Source organism: Panthera pardus, unplaced genomic scaffold, assembly GCF_024362965.1.
Source record: "Panthera pardus isolate Hobbes unplaced genomic scaffold, ASM2436296v1 HiC_scaffold_8, whole genome shotgun sequence".
Classification (NCBI taxonomy): Eukaryota; Metazoa; Chordata; class Mammalia; order Carnivora; family Felidae; genus Panthera; species Panthera pardus.
Genome location: NW_026527013.1, coordinates 81,475,574 through 81,501,702, shown reverse-complemented (window position 1 = coordinate 81,501,702; position 26,129 = coordinate 81,475,574). Strand labels below are relative to the sequence as shown.

Sequence of the window (26,129 nt, the reverse complement as noted above, 5' to 3'; positions counted from 1 at the left end):
GATTATTCCTTCCATTCAATTCTAGTAACTCTAATTGCACCTTCCAGTTTCACAATGATATGTTGCTTTTTGTTGATATTTAATATTTCAACCCCCCCCCCCCAAATTAAGCTTCTACAGAATAGTAACCTTTGATATGCGTTATGCCTGTGAATGCCTATGGCATCTAGGGCGACTGGCAAGAGGCTCAAGGGACACCCTCTGCCCCCCGGTTGCAGGAAACATTGATCTTGATCTGAGTGGGAATATGGCAAGAATGAAGAACAGATAAATCCAAGAGATATTGAGAGAGGTATTTAACTCTCAAACTGACAAAGAGAATACAGGAGGAGAATTAGGATTGGGCGAAGAATGATGAATTTGGTTCTGAACACATTGGTTATAGGACTATGTAAACATTCAACCAAGCTGTACACTGAATATTTGTGAGCATCACTGTATGTATGGTATATGATAACAAAAATATTTTTGGATAACAAAAATGTTTAAAATAAAAGTAAAATAGAGCAGCATCAAATTTTCAATAAGACAAGGAAAGTCTGTGGCGTGTCAGGCCTCATACATAGGCAGCGATGGCAGAGTTGGGAAGCAGATGTCTAGCATTAACCCGCACAGTCTACTGACAGAAATCATGTGGCTTAATTCCCAAGCGCCACTTGGAATCTTCATCCCAAAATCTGAATTTACACAGTGTAGTTCCTGCCCTGTTAGGTCTTATTGATTAATATAATCACAATGTCAGTGGAGAATTCTAAATTCTCCATGCAAAATATTATATGATGAGAAGATACTCAATAAATATGTTAAAGACCTAGTAACACATGACAGGTGTAGCCTACAAATGCTGTAATAGTTGAGAGTTTGTAGAAGATGCTGGCAAAGTTTCTCCAAGGACATGGGCATTAAGCTAGAAGGTCATAAAAGGTAGGAACAGACACAGGGGTTGCAAAGTACAGCCTATGCAAGTATTTGATTTGATTTCTTTTTGTTTGAATGGCACAATCTTTCAAGAGATAATGTGACTAGACATATTTCTGGACAGCCGTAACCTTACATCATGCTTTGTGTATATGTGCCCGTTTCCTAGGCATCTGAATGTGGGAGAGTCCCTATGAAGGAGTGCAGCATAAACAGAAGATCATGAGAGTCTAAGTGAGTTATTAGATTGCACAAGTAGTTTGGGCCCACATCACTCAGTGCCATGAAAACCATCCTGAATGTATTCTGCAGGCAATGTTAACCAAGATGATGACCCCTGTGTATTTCAGTAGTGTGGGCCAGTTGTGTGACTAGCATTAATAACAATAAATACTGTAAGCAGCTTCTGGTTCTTTCAATGTGATGCCAAGCATCTGGACCTTTGGAAGTGAATTTCTTCCTGCTTTCTTTCAGTTGCAATCTGAACTCTTGCTATTCTGCAGAGAAGGCTTCTGTTTAGATAACCGAAGGAGGGAAGCTTATATAAAGTAGGTTAAAAATTTTGTTGAGACTCATAAATCTTAGAGGAGTGTTGAAATGATTAGCAAATAAAGCTATAGATGCCAAGAGGAACAGTTTTAGTGGTGCTTCTTATGGAAATAAAGTTGTTTGAAACCAATAACCATTCTGCAAGGTTGTGCTGGCTTGAGGAACAGTTGTCATGCAATGAAATTACTGATTTAATTACTGATATAATTTTTCACTACTCAAAAGGGTAGGTAAGACAGTTCTTTGACATTATAATGTAAGGTATTCACTTTATCAGGGGCTGGTCATATCCAATGTTTAAGAACTATAATTTATGCATACATGTATGCTGAGAGATTGAGATATTTAATTGTTATATTGCAGACTAACATGCAGGAGAGGTTGTCCTGAGTTCTCCTTTGACTGTACAAAAGAAATCTTTCATGATTATTTATCTGTGCCTTAAAAAACTTGATCATAATTTTTATTATTAGCATAACTTTTGGTAGAAATAAACTCTAGTTTAGCCTTATGTTTTATTTGATAGAATTATTAAGGGTAGTGGTATAAAAGTACAAATTCTATTGCAAAAAGTTGGACATATGATGGATTTTAACAGAAACAGAGAACCCTGGTCACTTAAAAATATTGAGACTAGAGATGTGGATTCATGGTTTTAAATATGTAAATATAGATATAGAAATAGATACATTTGTAGATAAATATATTCATGCATCCATTGCCTACCTCTGTCTGCTGAGAGGACTTAGAAGCAGTGACAGACCAGTAGCAATGGACATACCCAGCATTGAGATCTTAGTTTGCAAATATATCTTTCTCCACTAAAAGGTACCAGGGATCTTTGAGAAATGGCTGATTCCAGGGTTAGAGCAAAGAAAATGCAAGATGAGCCTGGACCATATTCTTATAACAGAAAGTAAAGAACTACACAAAGAATCATAGGGGCATGTCAATAGGACAAGTGAGCCTTCCTGAAGAGGTGTATACTGGCCAAATCCAGGACAATTGAAATGTCAAAATGAATAATGATAGTAATGGATTATAACCCACTGAAAAGAAAAAGAACTCATAGGTCTAGAAAGATAGATAGATGGATAGAGAGATAGAGATAGATGGGGAAAAGGTAGATAGAAAGAAGAGAAGGTTCTTCCTTACAGTTGGAACCCAACTAATAAATGTAGAAGGAATAACGGAAGTAGACAATCATCATTTGGCAACTATCATAATAATAACTGATTTGGGCAAGTATCATCAAGAAATATATAACTAGTAGGTGAAGATTTTAGGAGGAGTAGGATACTTAAATAGACTCAGAGTATCTCCCCATAGGTACTTACTAATTTCAAACAGAAAAACAACACCTTTACTGAGGAGAAAACTGATGGAAGTCACCACCTTAACCAAGTGATCAAATTAATACCACCAATAATGGGACAAGTTGACATTGTGTGTTCCTGATAGGACATTTGTATATATAAAATAAAATCTCAACAGTGGTGGCAGCTATTGTTTGAAATATTTACACCTACAAAATATTTGGGTGGGATTTGGTTTTGCTTCTTGGTTTTGAATAAATTCTGATTTTGTTCTAAGACTTTCTAAGCTTATTTCTATTACGACTATCAACTTACTTAGATGTTTTATTCAGTTATATCCACATAATGTTAATGTCCAGAATTCAGATGTTCTGTAAAATACTTTCTAAAGTAGAGTTCTCAAGCATGACAAGGTAACAGTTGCATATATAGTCAGTTACTATTTAAAAAAAAAACCCTCTCCTTGTATATAGGCATTTCCTAAATGTTCATCTTGGTTTTTTTTTTTATTAGAAAATCAGACAAAAATCCTATTTCCCTTTTTGTTTCTCTGCTAATAGGAAAGAGTGGATTTTAATGCCCTACTGCTCTAGCTACAGTTAGGTAAATGCGTATTTTTCTATCATTGGATGTCAAGATCTTTTATCTTCATTTTATGGAAGTAAATGTAGTGTATTCAATAATGAAAGGAATTTCCCTTTTTATTTCATTTACAAACCTATGGAATGTACTTAACTGAGCACATATATGCAAATATTTATTATGCTATAAAAATGTCAGAACCTACACCACTGTGTTCATCCAGGATTGTAGGATAAGACTTTGGAAGAGAGGGTGGGGATTATTTTATTTTCAAGTGCTTCAAATGATACATATTGCCTACAGGTTACATGTAATAAACCATTTTGATAATAATATTAGCTTCACCTGAATTTTAAGTAGATAATGATTCAGGTCTTAGTATAGTAATACGTAAAGAGAAACATACCTCGTGCAGACAAATGAAAGCTGGAGTTGTAGATAAATCAACAAACCGTTCATCTTGGATGTTAATTGTGGGTGCTATGGCATAAACGGGGTCCTTTTGATCCTTTTCATCTTTTTCCTCTTCCTCTTCTGGTTCTGTGTCTGTAGTACTGTCTTCCATTTTTCACAATTCTAAAATAAATCATTCCATTTTCAGCTATTTCAGGATGTCATCGCTTATAAAGTAAAATGGGTGGAAAATAATAAAAGCAAGCAAAAGTCAACTGGAGTAAGCTAGCCTCCAATGAAATTATAGGTCAGGAAAGTTGGCTATGGATAAATTATTATAAAGACTATTTTGTTGTAAAGATACACTTCATTGCTACATTCAAATCAAGAATTCTTTTTTTTTAATTAAAAAAGTGTTTATTTATTTTGAGAGAGAGAGAAAGACGGAGTGTGAGTAGGGGAGGGGCATAGAGAGAGGGAGACGTAGGATCCGAAACAGGCTCCAGGCTCTGGCTACCCAGGTGCATCTCAGATCAATAATTCTAATTTTTTTTAATGTTTATTTATTTTTGAGAGAGAGACAGAGTGTGAACAGGGGAGGGGCAGAGAGAGAGGGAGACCCAGAATCCAAAACAGGCTCCAGTCTCTGAGCTGTCAGTACAGAGCCCGACGCGGGGCTCGAACCCACCAACTGTGAGATCGTGACCTGAGCCGAAGTCGGACACTTAACCAACTGAGACACCCAGGCGTCCCAATAATTCCAATTTTTAAAAGCAGGCTATTGTTGCACTACTTGGAGAAAAATGATATGAATAGAATGTAAGTTCCATGAGAGCAGAGACTTAATTTTATTTGAGTTGGCACTCAATCACTATTCATTGATTGGGTAAATACCTGTAACTTCCACTCTTAAAATATAACAAAAAGTTAATTCAAATTAGTTTTGGGGAAATAAATGCCAACACACTGTGGTGGTCCACACTGCCTGAGGCACACACCTGTGCACCTGCGCAACAGGCTAATTGCTCAATACCTGAACTGCCTGCTATGGCCACAGCTTGGGCCGATTCCCCACCACCTTGACTATCTCTGCTGTTACTTGTGTGCTCAACTGTCCCATCAGGCTTCACTTACAAAACAGAAGCTCAAGAATAAAATTAAGGATATTAAGGTGGTGACACTAGAGCATTAAACCAAGTTCAGGGCCCTTTAATACATACATACTTTTTTTCAGTGCCATAAAGCAGTGTTTTAAAAGAACCTGTTGTTATTGAGGCATCACAATGCTTTGATTTCGGCAGTTAATTATAGTTTATTGTTTAAATCTTCAAGGAGCTGAAAAGGTTTGATTATATAATCTAGATGTGTTTATGTTTATAAGCAAAAATATGTACGTTCAATCATTTCACGGGTGAAAAATGTTAATGACTATCCCAGAAAAGTATCTCCTTCAGAGCATTAGACCATACCTGTGAATTTTAGCTTTATTTCAAATAAAAATGAAAGTAACAATATTTCAAACCAAAAACAGTATAATGAATCCTCAAGTGCCCATCAATCAGCTTCAATACATATCAAATCCTGAGCAATTTTTGTTTTATCCAAACCCTTCCACTTACCCCTCCACTCTCCATATTATTTTGAAGCAAAACCTAGACCCTTAGACTTAATAATATAGCCAAAGAACTCCATAACAACATGCAGAGACAGCCCTCAGGCCACTGCAGAGCTGCCCAGCACACTTTGCAAAGATGTGCCATAGCTATTCAAATCATTCCCACATTATAAAAACAGGGGATGTTTCCAGTTTTCTGCTATCATAGTTTTTTTTGCACAGTGTAGTACATATATTTGTTTAAAATATATATTTAAAAGCTCTTGGAACTTTCATAATCAAGATGGCATTGACTTTAAAAACTTAATTTCAGGGTTGCCTGGGTGGTTCAGTCAGTTAAGCATTAAGTGTTATGTTAAGTGTTAAGTTAAGTGTCTGACTTCATTATAGGTCATGATCTCGCCATTCTGAGTTCCAGCCCCGCAGTGGGCTCTGTGCTGACAGCTCAGAGCCTGGGGCCTGCTTCAGATTCTGTGTCTCTGTCTCTGTCTCTCTGCCCCTCCCACCCTTGCACTCTGTCTCTATCTCTCAAAAATGAACATTAAAAAAGTTAAAAAAAAAAAAAAAACAATTTCAGGGGTGCCTGGGTGGCTCAGTCAATTAAGTGTCTACTTCAGCTCAGGTCATGATCTCATGGTTCATGAGGTCAAGCCCCACCTTGGGTTCTCCACTTTCAGCACAGAGCCCACTTCAGACCCTTTATCTCCCTCTCTTTCTGCCCCTCCCCAGCTCGTGCACTCTTTTTCTCTCTGTCAAAAATAAACATTATATATTTGAACTTAATTTCAGGCAATCTTCTGAAAGCCACTGCACTTTAAATATGGTAAAGCTTACCTAGGCAACAAAAGAAGGGCACTATGCTGAATTTGTACAGATTTCTCAGTCTCCTGAAGTTTTCAGTCTCTATTATCTTGAAAACATTCCAAATATTTTAAAGCAGGTAAAACATTAAACAGAGGGAAGCAACTAAAAGACACTATAACAGAGTTCTGATACACATTATCAGACAAACTTTGACCTTTAGAAAAGAAAAGGGAGAGTGAGTAGGGAAGTAAGAAAACACAACAGAGACAAATACAAAAGTCTCATGTGAATTTAAACCTAAAACACTAATTAATCTAATTAAATAACAGGTTGGAAAGCGCTTGAGTAGATAGCAAAGTTTAACGGAGAAAACAAATATTCAAGGATTCATTAATGTAGGATTGCAAAGCCCATTACATTAATATTACCATGCTGTTGGCAATATGATTGACAGCCATAAATAAAACAATAGAATAAAATACATTCTTAGTCTACAAGATATAACCAAGAGAACATTTATAAAACATCTTAAATTCCTGGTGTATGAGGAACGTAGCTATCCAGTATAGTAATTCTAGAGACGTATAATCTCCCTAATACATAAGTCAATTAAGCAAATATTTACTGAGTTGTTTTATGAAGATCAAGAATTTACAAAAAGGCAAGTAATTTACAATACAGAGAGAAGGGAGTAGCTAGCTCTGTATCATACAAGGGAAGGTAAAATAAGCCTAAAGAAAAAGCAATGTTGGTAGGAAGGTAGATATGGCTTTAAAGGCAACTTGAAGCCTGAAATTTAGATTTTAATCTATAGTTGTTGGAAAACCATTACATTTTTTTTCTGCATCGAGGAGTTATCTGAGTTTGTAAAGATGTTGGTGACAATAAGAGGAATGTTTTTTTTTTTAATTTTTTAATGTTTATTTATTTTTGAGAGAGAGGGAGACAGAGTACAAGTGGGAGAGGGGGAGAGAGAGAGGGAGACACAGAGTCTGAAGCAGGCTTCAGGCTGCAAGCTGTCAGCACAGAGCCCGAGGTGCGGCTCAAACTCACGAATGGTGAGATCATGACCTGAGCCGAAGTCGGAAGCTTAACTGACTGAGCCACCCAGGCGCCCCTACAATAAGAGGAATGTATTAAAAAGGGTGTGAATTTGAAGGCAAGGAGACAATTTAGTGGCTATGAGTTAGCTCCCTTTGCTATGGGCAGGGGATAGATTCATTGGTGAGCTTTAACCAGACCAGGTGTCTAGCCTCAGGGGCACTCAGCGACTGGTGAGCAAGATAGAAAATAATCAGAGAATCACAGAGATAAATGTAAAAATAAATATAACTGAAACAGGTGCTATGCAAGCATGCACTGCAGAAGCAAGGTAACCATGTGCTGCACATTTCCAGCAGGCGCCATTTCCTGAAAAATGGCAAAATGGTGCAGGGAGGAAGCCTGATTGGAAGGTTAGATGCTGAGAACCCAAGCCGAGGCAATACCATGCTATGCCATAGGAGTCTGAAGAGGAGGAGAGGACGTGGTTTTGTGGGTCTTTCTAGAAGGGAGAAGACAGGTACTGATCTTCGACACAGAAAAGCAAAAGACTGGTGAACCCTGAGCTCCTGTATAATTCACACTTTGTCTCAGGGTTAAAAGATAAAGCCAAAATAGGAAGCTTCACAAAGAGTAATTAAGTAATGAATATTGCAGGATATGCCTTGTTTTGTAAGACACAGCACTGCTTCCTCTTCTCTAAAGCTAAAGAAGTGATCATCATTTTGTGTTTTGATTTTGAACTCTTAAGGAAAGTTTTCTTGACAGTTACAAGCAGCACATGCCAAAAAACATTACATGCACAAGGGAATGGGGTAGGATACACCAAGGATGTGTGTTTTTGAAGGTAAAAGGGCAATGCTTACTTCTAGAAAGATACAGCAGGAAACCACACTGGCGTTTGATATTATTTACCACTGAACCAGCACAAGATTTGCTCATTTTAGAATAGCAGGATATAATGCAAAGTCCAAAACGATATGGTCCTACACTGAACCTGAGCATTCTTTTTCATAATTTAGTTCTTCTGTCCACCCTGGAAACAGGATCACATGCTCCTTTCCCCAGCAGGGCATTGTTAGAGGTGAGTTACAGGACAGTTTCTGCAGTGACTTAGAGCCATACTTGTTGGAGGAAGGGAGATGTCTGGGATGCCTATTTTGTTTGCTTGTTTCAGTTTACTATACTTATTTAAAAACATAGACATGGTAAAATGGGGTTACAAAAATTGTGGTATATTTAAAGCTGTATCAGTGTTTCTCTGTGATTGTATGCATATTCCCTTTTAGGGATAAGGCTAAAAGTCAACACTGAAGGCCCTTTGTGAGAGGCCACTGGTCCACATATGACAGGCTCAGAACATAGGGCAGCCGGTCCCATATGTGTCCTCCAGTTCACTCAGATCCATTTAATCCAACAACAACATCACCACAGGACACCACCAGCTTGGGAGTCCTAAATGCAACAGATAAAATTATTGCACATATTCACGTCTAGCTCTTTTATTCATGTACAATTATACAATGCACATTATTAGAGAAAGACAAGATGCGACTTGAAACATTTTTTTAAAGATAGACAGATTTCAGATCATGTTTTTAAAAAGAGGGGTAGAAAAGCTTTGTCATTCAAAGGCCCAACAAATCAAACCACAACTTCTTTCTGTTCCTGAAAAAAAGGAAAAGAAAAAAAAAACTTTGCAAAAAACCCCAATCTGGCACAGAAAAAAATAAAACCACTGCAGATCAGTATGTACAGATAAAATCTACCTCATAACTGAAGTGTCAAAGCAACAAAGTAGGTTAAAAACATACATACACATAAAAGAAAACTCTTGAGAGGAAGCTCCAAGAGCATATTGAGGCTTTAAGATTTTTTAATGTTTATTTATTTTTGAGAGAGAGAGAGAAAGAAAAAGAATGTGAGCAGGGGGAGGGGTGGAGAGAGAGGGAGACACAGAATCTGAAGCAGGCTCCAGGCTCTGAACTGTCAGCACAGAGCCCAATGCGGGGCTCAAACTCACAACAGCGAAATCATGACCTGAGCCAAAGTGGGACGCTCAACTGACTGAGCCACTCAGGAGCCCCTATTGAGGCTTTAAAGTACATGTTCACAGTATTAGATAGTTAAATCTTAAATTATATGCATGTGTAACCAGTGAGGAACCTGTTCACTGCCCATGAGCATAGAGAACCAAAGACTCTGTTATAGGTTAAGGAAGCTGAGAGCGCTAGGCCTTCTCCCAACTCATTTCACTTAGTCCTTTTGCCTTCCTTTGAACCTTCCAACACCAAACACAGACCCAAGGAAAGTTATTCACCCTCTTTTTAAAACTTCTTACATTTTCTCTTCTTTTTCTCAGAAACCCACACAGTCAAGATGAGCTCCATAGTACTCATTTCTGAGTGAGTCAGGATGGGAAGCACCATCCATGTGGAGACTGTCATAGAAACAGACATGATTCTTGTCTCTATCATATGCTCCTGGTTGCCCTCACCAACATGCGGGCACTGCTGCTGGGTGGTCACTCACCTGTGCACTTACTAATAACAGCATTTATATAGCCCTTGACAGTTTAAGCAAAGCTTTCCTTCATATTATTTCACTTTATTCTTATGACAACCATGTTCGTAACTATTATTATCTCCATTTTATAGAAGAGGAAACTGAAGGTCACAGAATATAAGTGATATGCCCAAGATCACACAGCCATAAATGGCAGTATTTATTCAAACTCATGTCCGCTGGCTCCAAATCCCTTACCCTTTTCTATTATACCATATAGGCCTCTTGCCATGGCCTTGGTAAAGCCCTTTCCTCCTGGCCTCCAGTAATGTAAAACAGGATCAAGGATCAGACTGGCTAATGCAATTTGACTTCTGTCCCTGTAAAGGTTTAAGCTAAAACCCCTTTAGCAAACAGCAGGCCAATATAAGGTAAGTCAATTAAAGACAACTTAGTTCTTGTAGAGCAGTGATTACTAGGCAGTCCATGAGGTGGTAAGACTGAGCTGTGCAAAACAATGAGCTATAGAACTTGTTGCTATAGTTACAAACCAAAGGAAAGCTTTCACCTCTACAAAGTGTGGCAAGAAACACTGGTCTTATATCTGCAATAATTTATAGTCATTCTGCAAGTCCAGTCAGGCTTCAGAAATTCAAAGATGCCTGAGAGGCCCCCATAGTTCCCTTAATGGTTTCCCAATAATTTGGTAGTGAGTAGAAACTGAGCTCCAAATCCTGTGGAAGGTTTAGAATGTTTAAGTAGGTCTGAAGTTGACAGTGTTTCAGAAGGTCTGTGAAGCAGAGATTCTATGTTTGTGTGTGATATAGAATCTTCACATTGCTGGCCATTCCTTACTTTTGCTATAAAAATATCCATGTTTTTCAAATCTACTTCCGCCTTTGTTTGAATTTTTAGAAGCATATCTGAAAGCACATTCATAACAATACCAGTCAATATGTCCTACTAATTAGGCCATTGCCTTGCAAACCTGCTCTTTTAATTTACCCCTTTCCTCTCCCCCATACCCTAGTCTGTAGGAACTGTGAATCTAGATGGGTCTTTTTCCTTAGCAAAGAACTTCATTTAGTATGGGCTATCCCTGCTTCCCATCTGCAACAGCCCTGGCTCTTCCCTTCCTTCTTGTCGTCGTCGTCATCGTCGCCGTCCTCCTCCTCCTCCTCCTCCTCCTTCTCCTCCTGTTATTTCATCAAAGACTGGGATTAGTGGCTTTAACTTAGTCTACCAGGATGACAACATGGAGTAATGGAAATGAATAGCCTGAAGTTAATCAATTCAGGGTTGAATTTCATTCTTCCCTTTCCTGTGTGAGCTTGGGCAAGATATTCATCCTCTAAGTGGATATTTCCTTTACTGCAAGATGATTTAAGGGTTGTTGTGAAGATTAAATGGAACAAAATCTCAGCCCAGACCCAGCATGATCAATCATTAGTTCCATTTTCAGCCCTTCTTTCTTCTTAGGAGAATGGAGGCAGGGCTGAAAATTCCAAACTTCTAATCATGGTTTGTGCTCTCCTCAATACATGTTAGCTCCCTCCCACCAATTTTGGGTTCTTCTGTTTTCATGTGTAATGTGCCTTAAATGATTTTGACAGGGATCAAATAAACAGAGGTCAGCCTAGGACTGGATCAAATAATTTAGGAATCTATAGGTTGGACAAGGTGATCTGGGTCTTCTCTAGCATGAATTTGTCCCAGAATACCTCTTAAGATTTGGTGTAAGAGTCCTGGTAAGCCTAACCTTCAAATCCCACTATGAGACGTTTTAATGTAGGAAAAGAAAGACTATGTAGGATACTGAGTATTGCGGCAGGGTGGGGGTGGTGGGGGGCGAAGGGAAGCAAACAAAAAAAACCTTTAAAGTCCTTGAAAGAATATGTGTCAACTCTTAGGGCAGGCCCAGCTTTAGACCGTAAGTAGGCAAAGTTCCTTCTCCCATGTCTAGAAATTTCAGAGCCTCCTTTTCATTGCATAAGTACTTCCTGTTCTCAGGCTTCCCCTGGCCCTGGGCGGAACTCCACTTCAGTCTTCCTCCCTTTGGGCAGCATCCCTTACTCAATTTCTTTCCTTCCTGTAAAAGCAAAGGTTCTTATATTCATTATAGGGTTAGAAGAATATTTACCAAGCCAATTTTTCTACCTTACATTGGAAGAGGAAGTTAAAAATAAAATCTTTGCCAAACTCAATATCACAAGATTTTCCCCTATATTTTCTTCTGGATCTTTGAGAGTTTTAGCTTGTCTACTTGCATTTTTTGTCTATTTCAAGTTTTTGTGTGTGGTGTGAAGGGTTGATATTCTTTTGGAGAGGAGAGGCGTATGGATATCCAGTTGTTCCAGCACCATTTGTTAGGAAAAGTATCTTTGCCATTGAATTATCATGGCATCTTTCTCAAAAATTAAATCAGTCTATGGGGCGCCTGGGTGGCTCAGCCGGTTAAGCGTCCGACTTCAGCTCAGGTCACGATCTCGTGGTCCGCGAGTTCAAGCCCCGCGTCGGGCTCTGGGCTGATGGCTCAGAGCCTGGAGCCTGCTTCCGATTCTGTGTCTCCCTCTCTCTCTGCCCCTCCCCCGTTCATGCTGTGTCTCTCTCTGTCTCAAAAATAAATAAACGTTAAAAAAAATTAAATCAGTCTATTTCTATGTTCTCTCTTTTGTCCCATTGATTTATGTCTATTCTTACACCAATACAACATTGTATTAATTATCATAGCTCTGTAGTAAGTATTAAAAGGAGGTAGAATATGTCCTCAAACTTACTTCTTTTTTCAAAAATGTTTTAGCTATACTATGTACTTTTGTTCCCATATATAGTTAAATTTTTTTAATGTTTATTTTAATTTTGAGAGAAAGAGAGAGACAGAGAGAGGCAGAGTGTGAGTGGGGGAGGGGCAGAGAAAGAGGGAGACACAGAATCCGAAGCAGGCTCCAGGCTCTGAGCTGTCAGCACAGAGCCCCATACAGGGCTTGAACTCACGAGCTGTGAGATCATGACCTGAGCCAAAGTCGGATGTTTAACTGACTGAGCCACCCTGGCGTCCCTCCCATATATATTTTAGAAGCGACTTGTCAATTTCTATTTTTTTAAAAAGCCTACTGCAATTTTGACTGAGCAATGAATCAATACATTAGTGTGGGGTGATATGCCATCTTAATGTTGAGTCTTATTGTTCCTCGAACATTCTCCCCACTTATTTAGATCATCTTCAGTTTCTTCAGCAATGTCTTATGGCTTTCAGAAGATAGGTCTTGTATATGTTTTGTTAAATGTATCCCTAAGTATTTCACATTTTGTATGCTATTGTATTATTTTTAAATTTCAATTTCCAAATGCCATTGTTAGTCCTTAGAAATACAACTGGTTTTGTTATTGACCTTGTGCCTTATAACCTTGTGAAACATTTTTATTAATTCAGTAGCTTTGCATAATATACCTTGGAACTTTCTACTGACATGATTGTGCTTTCTGCAAATAAACACAATTTTACTTCTTCATTTCCAACGTAGATTCCTTTTATTTCTTTGTATTGCCTTATTCCACAATGTAGGATCTCCAGTACAATGCAGAACAAAAATAGTGAGAGTGAACATTCTCTCTTTGTTCCACATCTTAACAGGGAAAGCATTCAGTCTTTTATAGTTAAGTATGGTATCAAGTGTAAGTTTTCATAGCTGCCTGTGGGGTGGAGGAAGTTTCCTCCTACTCCAAGTTCATGGAGAGTTTTTAACAGGAATGGGTAATGAATTTGGCTAATTTTTGTTAATGCATTGAGATGATCATATTTTTCAACAAATTATGCTGGAACAACTGGACATCCTTATGTAAAAGAATGCACACACCTCAAACCATACCCTGCATCATTTACAAAAAGTAAACTGAAATGAGGTACATACCTAAATGTAAAATCTACAGTAAAAAATGTTCAGAAGAAAACATAAGAGAAAATATTCACAACCTTGGTTTGGAGAAAGTTTTTTTTCCCTGAGATTTTTATAAATCATAAAGGTAAAAATAGATATTTTGGAATTTTTCACAATCTAGAAGATCTGCTCTTCAGAAGACGGTATTGGGAAACTGAAAACAAGTCACAGATAGGAAGAAAATATATGCAAACAATGTAGCTGATAAAAGACTGGTATTGAGAAATACAAAGAAATCTCATCACTCAATAACAGGAAATCAAACAGACCAATTTTAAAAATGGGTAAAAGATTCGAACACATACTTAACCTAAGAAGATATACAAATGGCAAATAAGAATGTGAAAATATGCTCACTTCATTAGTAATTGGGGAAATGCAAATAAAAATCACAATGGGATATAATTACACACTTATTAGACTGTTTTAAAAAAAGTGACAATACCAAATGTTGGTGAGGACGTGGAGCAACTGGAACTCTCACGTACTGCTAATGAGAATACAAAACTGTACAGCTTCTTTGGAAAAGTTTACTTATTTCTTATAAAGCTAAACATACATTTATCAAATGACCCAGCCATTCATTCATATGTACTTATTCAAAGGAAATGAAGATATACATCTATTCAAAGGCTGTACACAAATGTTTATATTGGCTTTATCAATATTCACCCCAAATGGGAAATGCCCCAAACTGGAAACAGATTGTTTTCATACTGTTCATACAATGGAATTCAACTCAGAAATAAAAAAGAATAAACTACTGCTATATTCAACAACATGGGTGAATCTCAAATACATTATATTAAGTCAAAAGGCTATGTATTATATGATTCAATTTATATGAGTTTCTGGCAAAGGCAAAAGTATAAGGATAGATCAGTGTTTGCCACGGACTGGGTGTTGGGGGAGAAAGAGTGACTATAAAGTGGCATGAAGGAGCTTTTGGCAATGATGGAAAAATTCTACATCTTGTCATGGTGGTTATGTCACAGTATACATTTGCCAGAATTAATAGAGCTGTCCACCTAAAAAATGAATTTTACTGTTTTTCTTTAAAACCATGAAAAGCAGGGGCGCCTGGGTGGCTCAGTCGGTTAAGCGTCCGACTTCGGCTCAGGTCATGATCTCGCTGTTAGTGAGTTCAAGCCCCGCGTTGGGCTCTGTGCTGACAGCTCGGAACCTGGAGCCTGTTTCAGATTCTGTGTCTCCCTCTCTCTCTCTGACCCTCCCCCATTCATGCTCTGTCTCTTTCTGTCTCAAAAATAAACGTTAAAAAAAAATTAAAAAAAAAAATAAAACCAAGAAAAGCAAACAAAAGAAATGAACTTACACAAAGTGCTAAAACTGTAGACCATCTAAACAAAGAAAAAAAAATTCTAAAAGCAACCAAGTTCTTTTGTCTCTACAAAAGAACTAAGTTAGACAGATAGAAGACTTGTCATTAGCAAAAACTGTACTTCTTCAAAGTACTGAGAAACGGTAACTGTCAACTAACCTATTATTTAAAAGGGCAAAATAAAGACATTTTCAGACAAAGTCTGAAAAAATTACTCAGAGATCCATTGAATAAATATAAAAATATACTTCAGTAAAAACAAAACTAAATCTAGAAGGAAAGAGGTGAGCATATAAATTGGTAAATGTTGCTAAATTCAAACAAGCACAAAATATAAAAAACAATAACAACTACTTGTGTGGCCTCAAAAAACAAAGTGAAACTAAAATATACAAGGCAATATGACATGAAAGATGGAAAGGAAAAAACTGATGTTAAAGAATTCCATTGTTCAAAAGGAGGATGAAGGTATTGATTGATTAGAGGAAACAGGTGAATAAAGAAAAATATATAGACTAAATGAATGGAGAAAAAAGAGGACCCCACCCTGAAAAAAGCAAAAAAGAAAGATTAATAGAAAACACAAAATAAGATGGTAAGAATACATACAAATGAAAGAGTAATTACAAAAAATGTAAGTGGATTAATTTACCTATTGAGACAGATTCTCAAATTGGTTTTAAAATATCCTGCTGTATTCTGTTTATAAGACACAAGCCCCAATTATAAGGTCACAGGTTTGAAGTAAAAGAATGAAAATATTTTTAGGTAAAAATATGTATCAAGACAGAAAGTGGGGCACCTGAGTGGCTCAGTCAGTTGAGCATCTGACTCTTGACTTTGGCTCAGGTCATGATGTCATGGTTTGTGAGTTTAAGCCCCTCATGGGGCTCTGTGCTGAGGGTGCAGAGCCTGCTTGGGATTCTGTCTCCTTCTCTCTGCCTCTCCCCTGCTTGCTCTCTATCTTTCTCTCAAAATAAATAAAAATAAACTTTAAAAAGACAGAAAGCAATACTAGAGATAAAGAGGGTCATTACTTAATGACAAAAAAGAAAATTTATCAGGAAGCAATATGAATCTTGAACCCATACATAACTAACAGCATTGTCTCAAAATATATAAAATGTAAGTGATATTTCTACTCAGTGCTACCACTGTGTGAATGGTTGAAACACTATTGCTATCTTGTAGAAATGGCGTTAAGTATTAGCACATACAAGAACTCTTGCCTAAGTTAGCTTTAAAAATTTTTCTATTATGAATAAACTTTGGTTGCAATAAAATATTATCTTAGACACACAAACACATATACACACAAATACATATTGTTTTAGCATACAAAGTACTCGAGAATATTTGTAACATAGGCAACTTCTCAAGGTGTTTAAAGTGGGGGAATTTGACCTCATGAAATAACAAACTTTTTCCGGTACATCATCTGCATGGAAATAACATGTAGATTTCAAATGAGGCTACCTATGTGTTCATTAAATACTTCTTAGTACTGTCAGTTATTAGTTTATATTATTGATTTATTAAGATTTCATAAGAAGAATAAAAGCCATAAGATATATTTATTTTAAAAGTTTATAATGGAGAAAGTTAGCAAATTCCTAGGGCTTCCCTCACTGAAGAATTCCAGAATTCTTTAAGTTACATTTTTCTGAAAACTCTCTCATGCCCTCTGCTGTCCATCTATTAACAATTATTAAATAAAATCTTAATGGGCACTTAAATTTAGATAGTAAGAAATTCTCAACCTATTTCATTATTTGAGTTAGTCTTAGGAAACAATGTATTTTAAGAAATTCTTTTAATATTTTAAAATTATAGATGTAATATATGTTTATACACAAAAAATGAAAAATTAATTATCTCACTACTTAGAGATAACCATTGTTATCAAGTTGGAATTGTTTTAATGGAATATATTTTAAATACAATTGTATTTTAAAATTACTACTATTATTATTATAGAATTGAGATCATACTAAACATACAATTTGGCATTCTACTCTTTTCACTTAATATTACTGTGAGATAATAGAAAAAATATATATTGATCTCTCCTTGGTTCCTGGCACAGGGTTCCTGAAACCCTTGTAATTTCTGGGTGTGATAGGATTACCTTTCGTTCTAATGAGGTGACTTTGGGTGGGCTCCTGGATGGCTCCTGGATGAGGGTTTGGAGAGCACAAACCATGATTAGAAGTTTGGAATTTTCAGCCCTGCCTCCATTCTCCTAAGAAGAAAGAAGGGCTGAAAATGGGATTAATGATTGATCATGCCTACTTGATGAAGCCTCCATAAAAATCCCAATAGTATGGGGTATGTAGATCTTCAGTGTAGGCAGACAAATCCACACAAGGAAGGAGACACATCCCAACCCCAGGGAGACAGAAGCTCCTGTTCTAGGGACCCTCCTAGACCTCACCCTATGTATCTCTTCATCAGGCTGTTCATCTGTATCCTTCATCATATCTTTTAATAAACTGGTAAACATGTTTCCCTGAGTTCTAAGAAACACTCTAGTAAATTCATCAAAACTGAGAAGGGGGTTGGGGTGCCTGGGTGGCTCAGTCAGTTGAGCATCTGACTTTGGCTCAGGTCATGATCTCACATTTTGTGAGTTTGAGCCCCACATTGGGCTTTGTTCTGACAGCGTGGAGCCTGCTTCAGATTCTCTGTCTCCCTCTCTCTCTGCCCCTCCCCCGCTTGCCCTCTCTCTCTTAATAATAAACATTAAAAAATAATAATAAAAACTGAGAAGGGGTTGTGGGAACCTCTGATTTGTAGCCAAATCAGACAGAAGTTGTGGGTAACCCAGGGACCACTACATGTAATTGGCATATCAAGTAGGTGAGAGCAGTCTTGTGGAACTGAGCCCTTAACCTGTGGGATCTGACACTATTTACAGGTAGATAGTGTTAGAATTGAGTTAAACTGTAGAACACCCAGAGTATCAGCAGAAGTGTTGTGAGTGTGTTAGTAGTGTGAGAGTAATGGAGAAACACACAGAAAGAGAACTGGAGGTTTTTCCTTTCCAATTATATTATGGAAGTTTTCCCATATCATTGAATATTCTTCAGAATATAATTTTAAATTGTTGCAGAATATTCCAGATATATACTGATTTATGTAACTATGACTATTTCTGGACATTTAAGTTGCCTCACTTCTTCATTATCATAAGCAACTCTATAAAACAAAATTCTTTGAACATAAGTTTTTTGAACATCCATAGTTTTATGCTTACATTAAATCCCCAGAAGTATAATTTCCAGGTCATGTATACACATTAAAAAAAATTTTTTTTAATGTTTATTTTTGAGAGAGAGACAGAACGTGAGTGGGAGAGGGGAAGAGAGAGAGGGAGACACAGAATCTGAAGCAGGTACCCGGCTCTGAGGTGTCAGCACAGAGCCCAATGTAGGCCTCGAAGTCACAAACTGTGAGATCACATGAGATCACTCCTATAATCAGAAAAGCAGTTTTTCAGTCACTTTTCTTTAGCTTTATTTGAAAATAATCAAACAATTATTTGCCACATAGACAACTATGGTTCATTTGCCAATTCCATTAACTTGGTTGTTCTCAAAAGGAAATATTACCATAGAAACAAAATAATCTGGTAGGTATTCCTAGTTAATCTAAAAATATTTGGCATGTGCACAACAGATGTGAGTGCATTCTTAACTTGCTTAAACCAATGCCTTTTTCAAATTGATTTTCAAAGTTATCCCTGTGGGTTTTCATTAAAAAGACAGTTTGAAGAGCAGTTTGAATAATTATGACCAAATGAAACACAAAGCCAAGGACAGAACTAGTATACAGCAGGAACTTGGTGAACCTAAAAGCTAAGCATCTATCATAAGTCTTCAGTAGGAGGGAGAATAAGGAGGGAGAAAGAACTAGGAGGACAGAAAAGAGCAAATGATAACCTAAGAAAACACTGAATTTTTAAAAAGGTAATAGCTGGCAGAGAACCCTGTGACCTGGGACCATGAGGACTTTAGCCAACTTCATTAGGACTTAGCTAGTCTCTCTATCACTATACCTCCCAGTAATTCTGCACTTGGCCAAGGGCTTCAGTTTTCTAAGACATTTGGTTTCAGCCCTTGCATTTTATTAAACATCATTGCTTGCAGTTTGTCTTTACTAAAGAACTTAGGGAATAACTGGTAGGAGGAGAAAGGGGCACAGAAAGGGAGAGATATGTCGGCAAGCAGGAAATAAATCTCATGGGTTTTTTTTTTCCATTTTTAAAATTGCCCATAGAATTATAGAAGATAAAAATGCCTTACAGAGTCATTTAGTACAATCCTTCTTCATCTTAAAGCTGAAGAAAGAGATCCAGGAGACGCAGATAAAGAGCCAGGTGACAGAGCCAGGAAATAGTCCCATGCTCTTCTCATTGCACTATGCTGACTGATTTTTCTTTGTAGGAGCATTTGTAGTCAAAGAGATCAGTGCTGCTGTCAACACAAGTTCTGATCTCTCAGATATTTCTTTGTGACTAAGAATCAGTGCTATCCCTAAAATAAAAATACAGTAATTTACACGGCAATTTTGTAGCCTGTGCCTCATGTTCACATCCATTTATATCATTTGATCCTTACAAAAACTCTGAGGCAAGACAAGGAAAGTATTATTGACCTCGTTTTAAGGACAAGCAATTAAAACCCAGAGACGTTCAATGACTGGCTTAAGATCACTTAGGATCAGGAAGAAGGCAGGGCTCTAATGCTATTCCTAAATTTGTTATCAAAAGAGGGAGTTCATCAAAAAACACCAATCTGGCTCTTTACCCTCTTGCCCAGGGATTCTCCATCTCAGGGTAACCCCCACTAGTTTAGTGAAGTTTGGATCTAACCACCCACCGAGGGTACTTTAGTTTGCATCTAGTTCTCACTTTTTAAAAGCGCAGTTTCTTACCCCTTAACTTGGTCCTGATCCTTATTTAGTTCCTATATTTCTCCGTGGATTAGGGCCTCCAGGGTCTCACTCCAGAGCTCCACCCTCTATCAAAGTAGTCGCGTCCCGGGTATCCAAGGAAACCACGCAGTCCTGCCCACCTTGTTTCTTCCGCGCTTTCCATTGGCCAGTTGGATTCCCAAGTAGATTTTTTTTTTTTTTTTTCCTATTCCTCCAATGGCTAATGGGCTTCAGGCCAGCAGCGCACGCCTTCGGAGGCGGGTCTAACACGTGGTCCTACTACCCTTTCTACCCTGCGCGTTGCCTCCTGGGATATGTAGTTTCTAAGCTGCTCAAAGCCCTTCGGACCTATCGTCCCCTTTGAAACTACGTATCCCATGCACCTTTGCGAAAGGGGAGGGCGCAGGCGAGGAGTCCAAGTCATAGTAGATACTGAGAGCTTTGAAATTTCAACTTGCCGGTGAGGCGTGTGCGGTTGAGGTTTAAATTGCCAGAGAAAGTGGTCAGTCTTGCTGTTGCTTCAACAAATCCTCTCAAACGACCCCCCTTTGACTTGAGTAGGCGTAGTGATCAAGTTGACTGGCTGGTGGCGAGACCGGCCTGTGGTTGAGGGGATTAGAGGGAGCACGAGAGGGGCGCGCCATGTTCGCCCCCTGCTCGGGCTGGGGGTTCGGCCGCCTCCGGCTCAGCCAGCTCCGAGTTGGGGCCGGCAGAGCTGCGGGTAGCTGGGCGTGTCGGGCTGGTTCGGCCCGGGAGTACGGCTCAGGTGGGGGCCAGCGCCAGCCTGGGTCCGAGCCCACAGTCTCTCGGCCAGGGCTTGCGCGCCAGGCTCTGAAGGAGTGGGCGCTGCTAGTGAACCCGTTCGGTCGGCTGCGGGCGCGGCTTCCGTGCCATTTGGCCGTGAGGCCCCTGGACCCCCTCACCTACCCCGACGGTGACCGCGTGCTGGTCGCGGTGAGATCAGCGGAAGGCGGGGCGCGGGGCCTGGCCGGCCTGCAGGTGAAATACGACGAGGCGCTGAAGGAGGTAACCATCGTGTCTGACACCATCGACCCCCAGGCGTCCGTGGAGGTGAACGCGCCCCTGAAGTTTGGCAAGTGAAGTGAAGTGAAACGGGTTTGGGTCCCAGGGCACAGCCGGCGACCTTCTGAAATTGGGCAGACGTGCACTTTTCATTGGTTCCTTTGACTTTCCAACCCAATTTACTATTGTCCCCCCTCGGAACCTGCTCCCCCTTTTTCTTTTTGTTTGTTTTTTTCTTGTTCTACTTTGGGTTTCCTGGTGAAAGTTAGACATCAGGTTCGCAGTTAAAGACATTGGAAACCTCATATGGAATAATCTAAGTCAAATATTATTTGTGGAACCCTTATATTCTCCTTTGGCACTTAGTTCCTAATTTTTCTGTCACTGCACTTTGTCAGTAGCAAAGTGGTTAATTTTTCAGGGTTGTAGTTTCTTGATAATCCATTCAGTGCTCACAGCCTGGGGTCTGTTCCAAAACAGCTCTGTCTATAGGATGTTCCATATCTAACCTGGACCAAGTGTTCGCTTTCAAATAGGCACCCAGCCTTTTACTGATACGTCTCCATTGTAAATTTTCCATGAGTAGCAGTCTTTGAAAACACACGCACGCACACACACACACACAGTAAAACTGCCTGGGAAACTTCAGTTGATAATGCCTGCAATGTTTCTAAGTATTTGGGCTCCATGATATTTCTCAAATGCAAGCCAGTGTGTACACATTGTTCTAGGGAAGTCTCCCCAGGCTCTCCTTCCTGACTGAAGGATGATACTAATGATGATCCTAACAGCAGCTAACACTTCTAAGATAGTCTTTTCTAACCCTTACAATTGCGCTATAGAGTAGATACTGTTATTGGCACTGTTTCACCTAAGGAAGTGGGAGAGATCGCGAGTTTCATCAAGTGTTTATTGTGGGTGACAAAGTAGAAAAAATCTATGCCTTCGTGAAACTTCTGTTCTCATGGGGATAGATCAGCTATCTCTCAGATATAAAGTGGTGGAGCTGGAATGGGAATTGACTGCAGTCTGCTCAACCACTATGCTTTACTGCTTCTCAACTTCTTTAAACTAGTCTAGATGAATAAGAGACCCTAACCTCAAAATAGAACCCTCTGGGTTGGGGAGAAAGAGTTCCCGTTATATTATCATAATAAAAAATGGACTAAGTATCGAAATAGAGTTAAGCAAAATTTTTATGGTAGCGCAGATAAAAGTGAAACCATCCATACTAATGATCCTTAACCTCATTTTTTTTTTTTGTAGATTCCTCTTTTTAGAGCCAGAATCCCATTTCCAATTTACCATTTTCTACATGTCTATACACGAGCTCCTTAAATCAACATAATTCAGTTTTCTTCATACTTACTTGTTCCTCCAGTTTGTTTATACCTGTTTCTGTGAGTAGATAAGAGTAGCATTATTACCACTCAGTGTCTGGCCTTAACTTTTCTACCTACCTAGTGGGGGGGGGGTAGAGTGTATTTAGAGTATGTTTCTTTCTCCCCATGTCTATCAACACTGCCTTGGATGAAGGCTATGTTGCAACACTACTTAACTGGGTAAACGCTTCTTGGTTACATTTGTTTCCATGTAAAGATGGGGTAAAACTGTTGGTTTGTATAATTTAGATTATTATAGTATTGCTGTTTATTAAACCTTTATAGAGACTGCTATATACAAAACTAGAAAATTTTTTATGCCATAACTATTAAAATTGTGATATTAAGCCCCAGTAGTTTGTGTGGGGGGACAACAAACACAGATACACACTATTCCTGTACATGCTTTCAATTTATAGGAGATTTGAGAACAAATCTTTAAATCTTCATGAATATGAGAAGAGGCTAACTGGCATATTCAGTTTACCATAATGACTTAAAAAAAATTTTTTTTCTTTAATATTTATTTATTTTCTGAGAGACAGAGACAGAGACAGAGCATGAGCAGGGGAGGGACGGAGAGAGGGAGTCACAGAAGCCAAAACAAGCTCCAGGCTCTGAGCTGTCAGCACAGAGCCCGATGTGGGGCTCAAACCCACCCACAAACTGTGAGATCATGACCTGAGCAAAGTCGGATGCTTAACCAACTAATGACTTTTTAACTTGCTATATTCTTATTCGAACCTGTGTGTGTGTGTCTGTGTGTATGTGTTGTCTCAGTGGGGAAGAGGCTTGTATGATCTTTTCCAGGAATGTCTATAATAACTAGAGTCTCTGATGACCTCCCTGACTTGTCTCCTATATTACTTACTTTCTCTTTAGGTGATACAGGTCAACAGAAATCACTGCTTTATTTCTTAAAACAAGCAGAAAAGGGCACTACATCTGGTCCTGTTGCTGTGGTGGGACCCCTTAGGTGCTGACAACTGTGCTCTCTCCAGAGTTCAGTAATATTATGAACATAACTCAGGAGCTGGATTTCTAGGGGTTACTAAAATGCTTTGGAGCTCATTAGCCATAGTACTAATTTTCTTTTTCTTTTTTTTTTTTTATTTCTAGATTTGAATATCAAGTCATCAGGGTCTGGCTGTGTAAAAGTCCAAAATATTGAGTGTGATAATTGCAAAATTGAAACTGAGCAGGGAACTGGCATCTTACAGTCTGTTAAGGTATGAAAATTTTTCTAATTGTGTTTCAATATTACTGTTTTAAAAAACCTTAAACTTTGAGCTGCAGTATCAAAATAAAACTATTATTCTGAGTATCATGTTGAGAATGTTAAGTATTATTTATTCATCTTTCAGACATTACTGGCAGAAATTTTACCTTGAAATCAGTTCTGTTCTGAAAGTCCAGAGGTTGTAGCAACTCTGAAGGTTTTCCTCATTTTTCTTTATTTTTTTAATTAAAAAATTTTTTTTAATGTTTATTTACTTTTGAGAGCATGAGTGTGCATACGAGAGCAGTGGAGAGGCAGAGAGAGAGAGGGAGACAGAGGATCCAAAGTGGGCTCTGGGCTCACAGCAGAGAGCCTGACGCGGGGCTTGAACTCAGGGACTGTGGGATTGTGACCTAAGGCTGAAGTCAGATGCTTAGCAGACTGAGCCACCCATATGGCCCATCCTCATTTTTCTTTTAAATTTCATTTTAAAGTGTACAGTGAAACTAATAATACATTCTTAGTATTCTGAGATCTTATTAAGTTAAAGAAATTTTTGTTTTAACAAACGGTTTTATTCTGTTTATTAAAGAGTAAGGAAAGGGCCTTAAGCACTAAAAATATGCTTAATGAAATAAGTTAGAGAAAGATAAATATATGATTTCGCTCATATGTGGAATTTAAGAAACAGAACAGATGAACATAGGGGAAGGGAAGGAAAAAATAAGATAAAAACAGAGAGGGAGACAAACTGTAAGAGACTCTTAAATACAGAGAACAAACTGAGGTTGCTGGAAGCGTGTTGGGTGGGAAGATTGGCTAAATGGGCAATGGGCATTAAGGAGGGCACTGGTTGGGATGAACAGTGGATGTTATATGTAAGTGATGAATCAATAAATTCTATTCCTGAAATCATTATAACACTTTATGTTAACTAAGTTGGATATAAATTTAAAAAAAGAAAAATAGATTAAAAATAAAAATAAATTAAAAAAATAAAAATATGCTTAAAATAGTAGTCACATTTTTAATGTGTTAAGTAGCTCATTATTTAAGGATTAAGTAGGTATTTGTGCTAAACAACAAAGGATTCATCTTGTTTTGTAATAACACTTTAAAAAAATTTTTTTTAACGTTTATTTTTAAGAGAGAGAGAGAGAGAGAGAGAGAGGGAGAAAGAGTGAGGGGCGGGAGGGGCAGAGAGAGAGGGAGACATAGAATCTGAAGCAGACTCCAGGCTCTGAGCTGTCAGCACAGAGCCTGACGCGAGACTCGAACTCACAAACCGTGAGATCATGACTTGAGCTGAAGTCAGACACTTAACCGACTGAGCCATCCAGGCTTCCTGTAATAACACTTTTTTATTTAATTTTCTTAAAATTAGATTGGTCTCAGCTCTAAATGATTTCAACTACATCTCTGATAGGCGCTAGCTTTTCATTTCTACTGCTACTTCTTACACTTGCATTGTCAAGTACTTTTGTGAACTTTGATGGCATATAACTTTGTTGAAGAGAAGTCAGTCACCTTTGCTTCATAATTGCAAAACATTTTCATTTTTAGATTCATAAACACTAACTAGAATGTTTAATTTGATGCATTTAAAAATTTTTACATCATTTGTTTTTTGCAGCCACTTTTATTTGCATACCTTCTGTTGCAGGGAGTATGGCCGGAGTCGCAAAAGATGAGTCTGAGAACAAAGTGCAGTTAAATGAAGGTCCTCATACTCTAGTGGGAATGAGGCCCTGACTCCAGAATGAAGCTTCTTTTTATTAGGATAATTGCTAAAGGCTGTGTGCATAAAGTCAGCCAAGCAAGTGTGTTAATCAATGTAATGGTTTAGCTTTTCAAGGTTGAATTTCCAGTTAACTGGTTTCTATATCACTAGGAAGGGTCAGGTGTGAAGGAGGATCCGGCCTTTGACGATGTTAATGGCTCTAGGCGTTCCTTATGAGCCTCAGCAGTGTTCAGCTGTGTAAACATGTCCTAAGGCCTTGCACCTTCTCCAGCCCTTCCCTTTTGAAGTCCTTTCCTTTGATGCGTCTCTCCTGCATCTCCCACATCTCCCCCTTTTCTTTCATTTGGCAAAGCTGGAAAGCAAAGACAGAGGCTCTTCTTGCAAAGAGCCTATTCTCCGCTTCGTTGCTGTCCTCTTCTCCAGACTAGGTATATGCAAAGTAATAAGACAAAGATTAATATAAAAATACCAATCGCAGAAAAGCTTAAGGGTTTTATATAATTCATTGGATTCAATCCCGAGATTCTATTAGTTATCTCAGATAGAGAAGGAGCACCAGAAATCATCTCAAGTTTATTTTTGAATGTTTCATAAACGTCCTTTTGTAATTGAGCTATATTAGCAGAGGTATTGCCTTGATTAAGAAGGTGTCGACGCACCAGGTCCCGTGATATCTTAGATTGATTATATACATGGGGGTGACACAAAAGGTGGTTATGTTCCAATCACACTGAAGCTTTATCTGTTGTTGTAAACTAATCAATTGATCTCCTAGAAAAAGAACAGCTTGTTGCAAGTCAGATAATTGGCTCTCTATTTGGCTATCGAT

The 26,129-nt window shown here is 38.4% G+C and overlaps 2 protein-coding genes across 8 annotated transcripts in view; one reads left to right on the top strand and one right to left on the bottom strand.

The window, feature by feature from the left end:
- The window catches only part of CCDC146 (coiled-coil domain containing 146), a 116,953-nt gene extending 96,781 nt beyond the window's left edge, over positions 1-20,172 (bottom strand). Inside the window, exons 1-2 of one of the 3 annotated variants that reach the window (XM_053897167.1) lie at positions 19,936-20,172; positions 3,772-3,941 (exon numbers count right to left, since the gene is read on the bottom strand). In XM_053897167.1, coding sequence (XP_053753142.1) covers positions 3,772-3,930 — 159 coding nt within the window. In that variant the 5' untranslated portion in view covers positions 3,931-3,941; positions 19,936-20,172. Of the gene's footprint in view, positions 1-3,771; positions 3,942-6,207; positions 6,295-19,935 lie in introns of those variants that run through there. The other 2 variants (XM_019451265.2, XM_019451266.2) reach the window with 2 other exon arrangements.
- A 146-nt stretch (positions 20,173-20,318) lies between these two features.
- FAM185A (family with sequence similarity 185 member A) overlaps positions 20,319-26,129 on the top strand; it is a 108,556-nt gene continuing 102,745 nt past the window's right edge. For 3 of the 5 annotated variants that reach the window (XR_008420252.1, XR_008420251.1, XM_019451271.2), the window contains exons 1-2: positions 20,319-21,028; positions 23,460-23,569. Coding sequence is in view for 3 of the 5 variants with exons in the window: in XM_019451271.2 (XP_019306816.2) it covers positions 20,578-21,028; positions 23,460-23,569 (561 nt within the window). In the remaining 2 variants the exon portion in view is untranslated. The remainder of the gene's footprint in view (positions 21,029-23,459; positions 23,570-26,129) is intronic. The other 2 variants (XM_053897170.1, XM_019451270.2) reach the window with 2 other exon arrangements.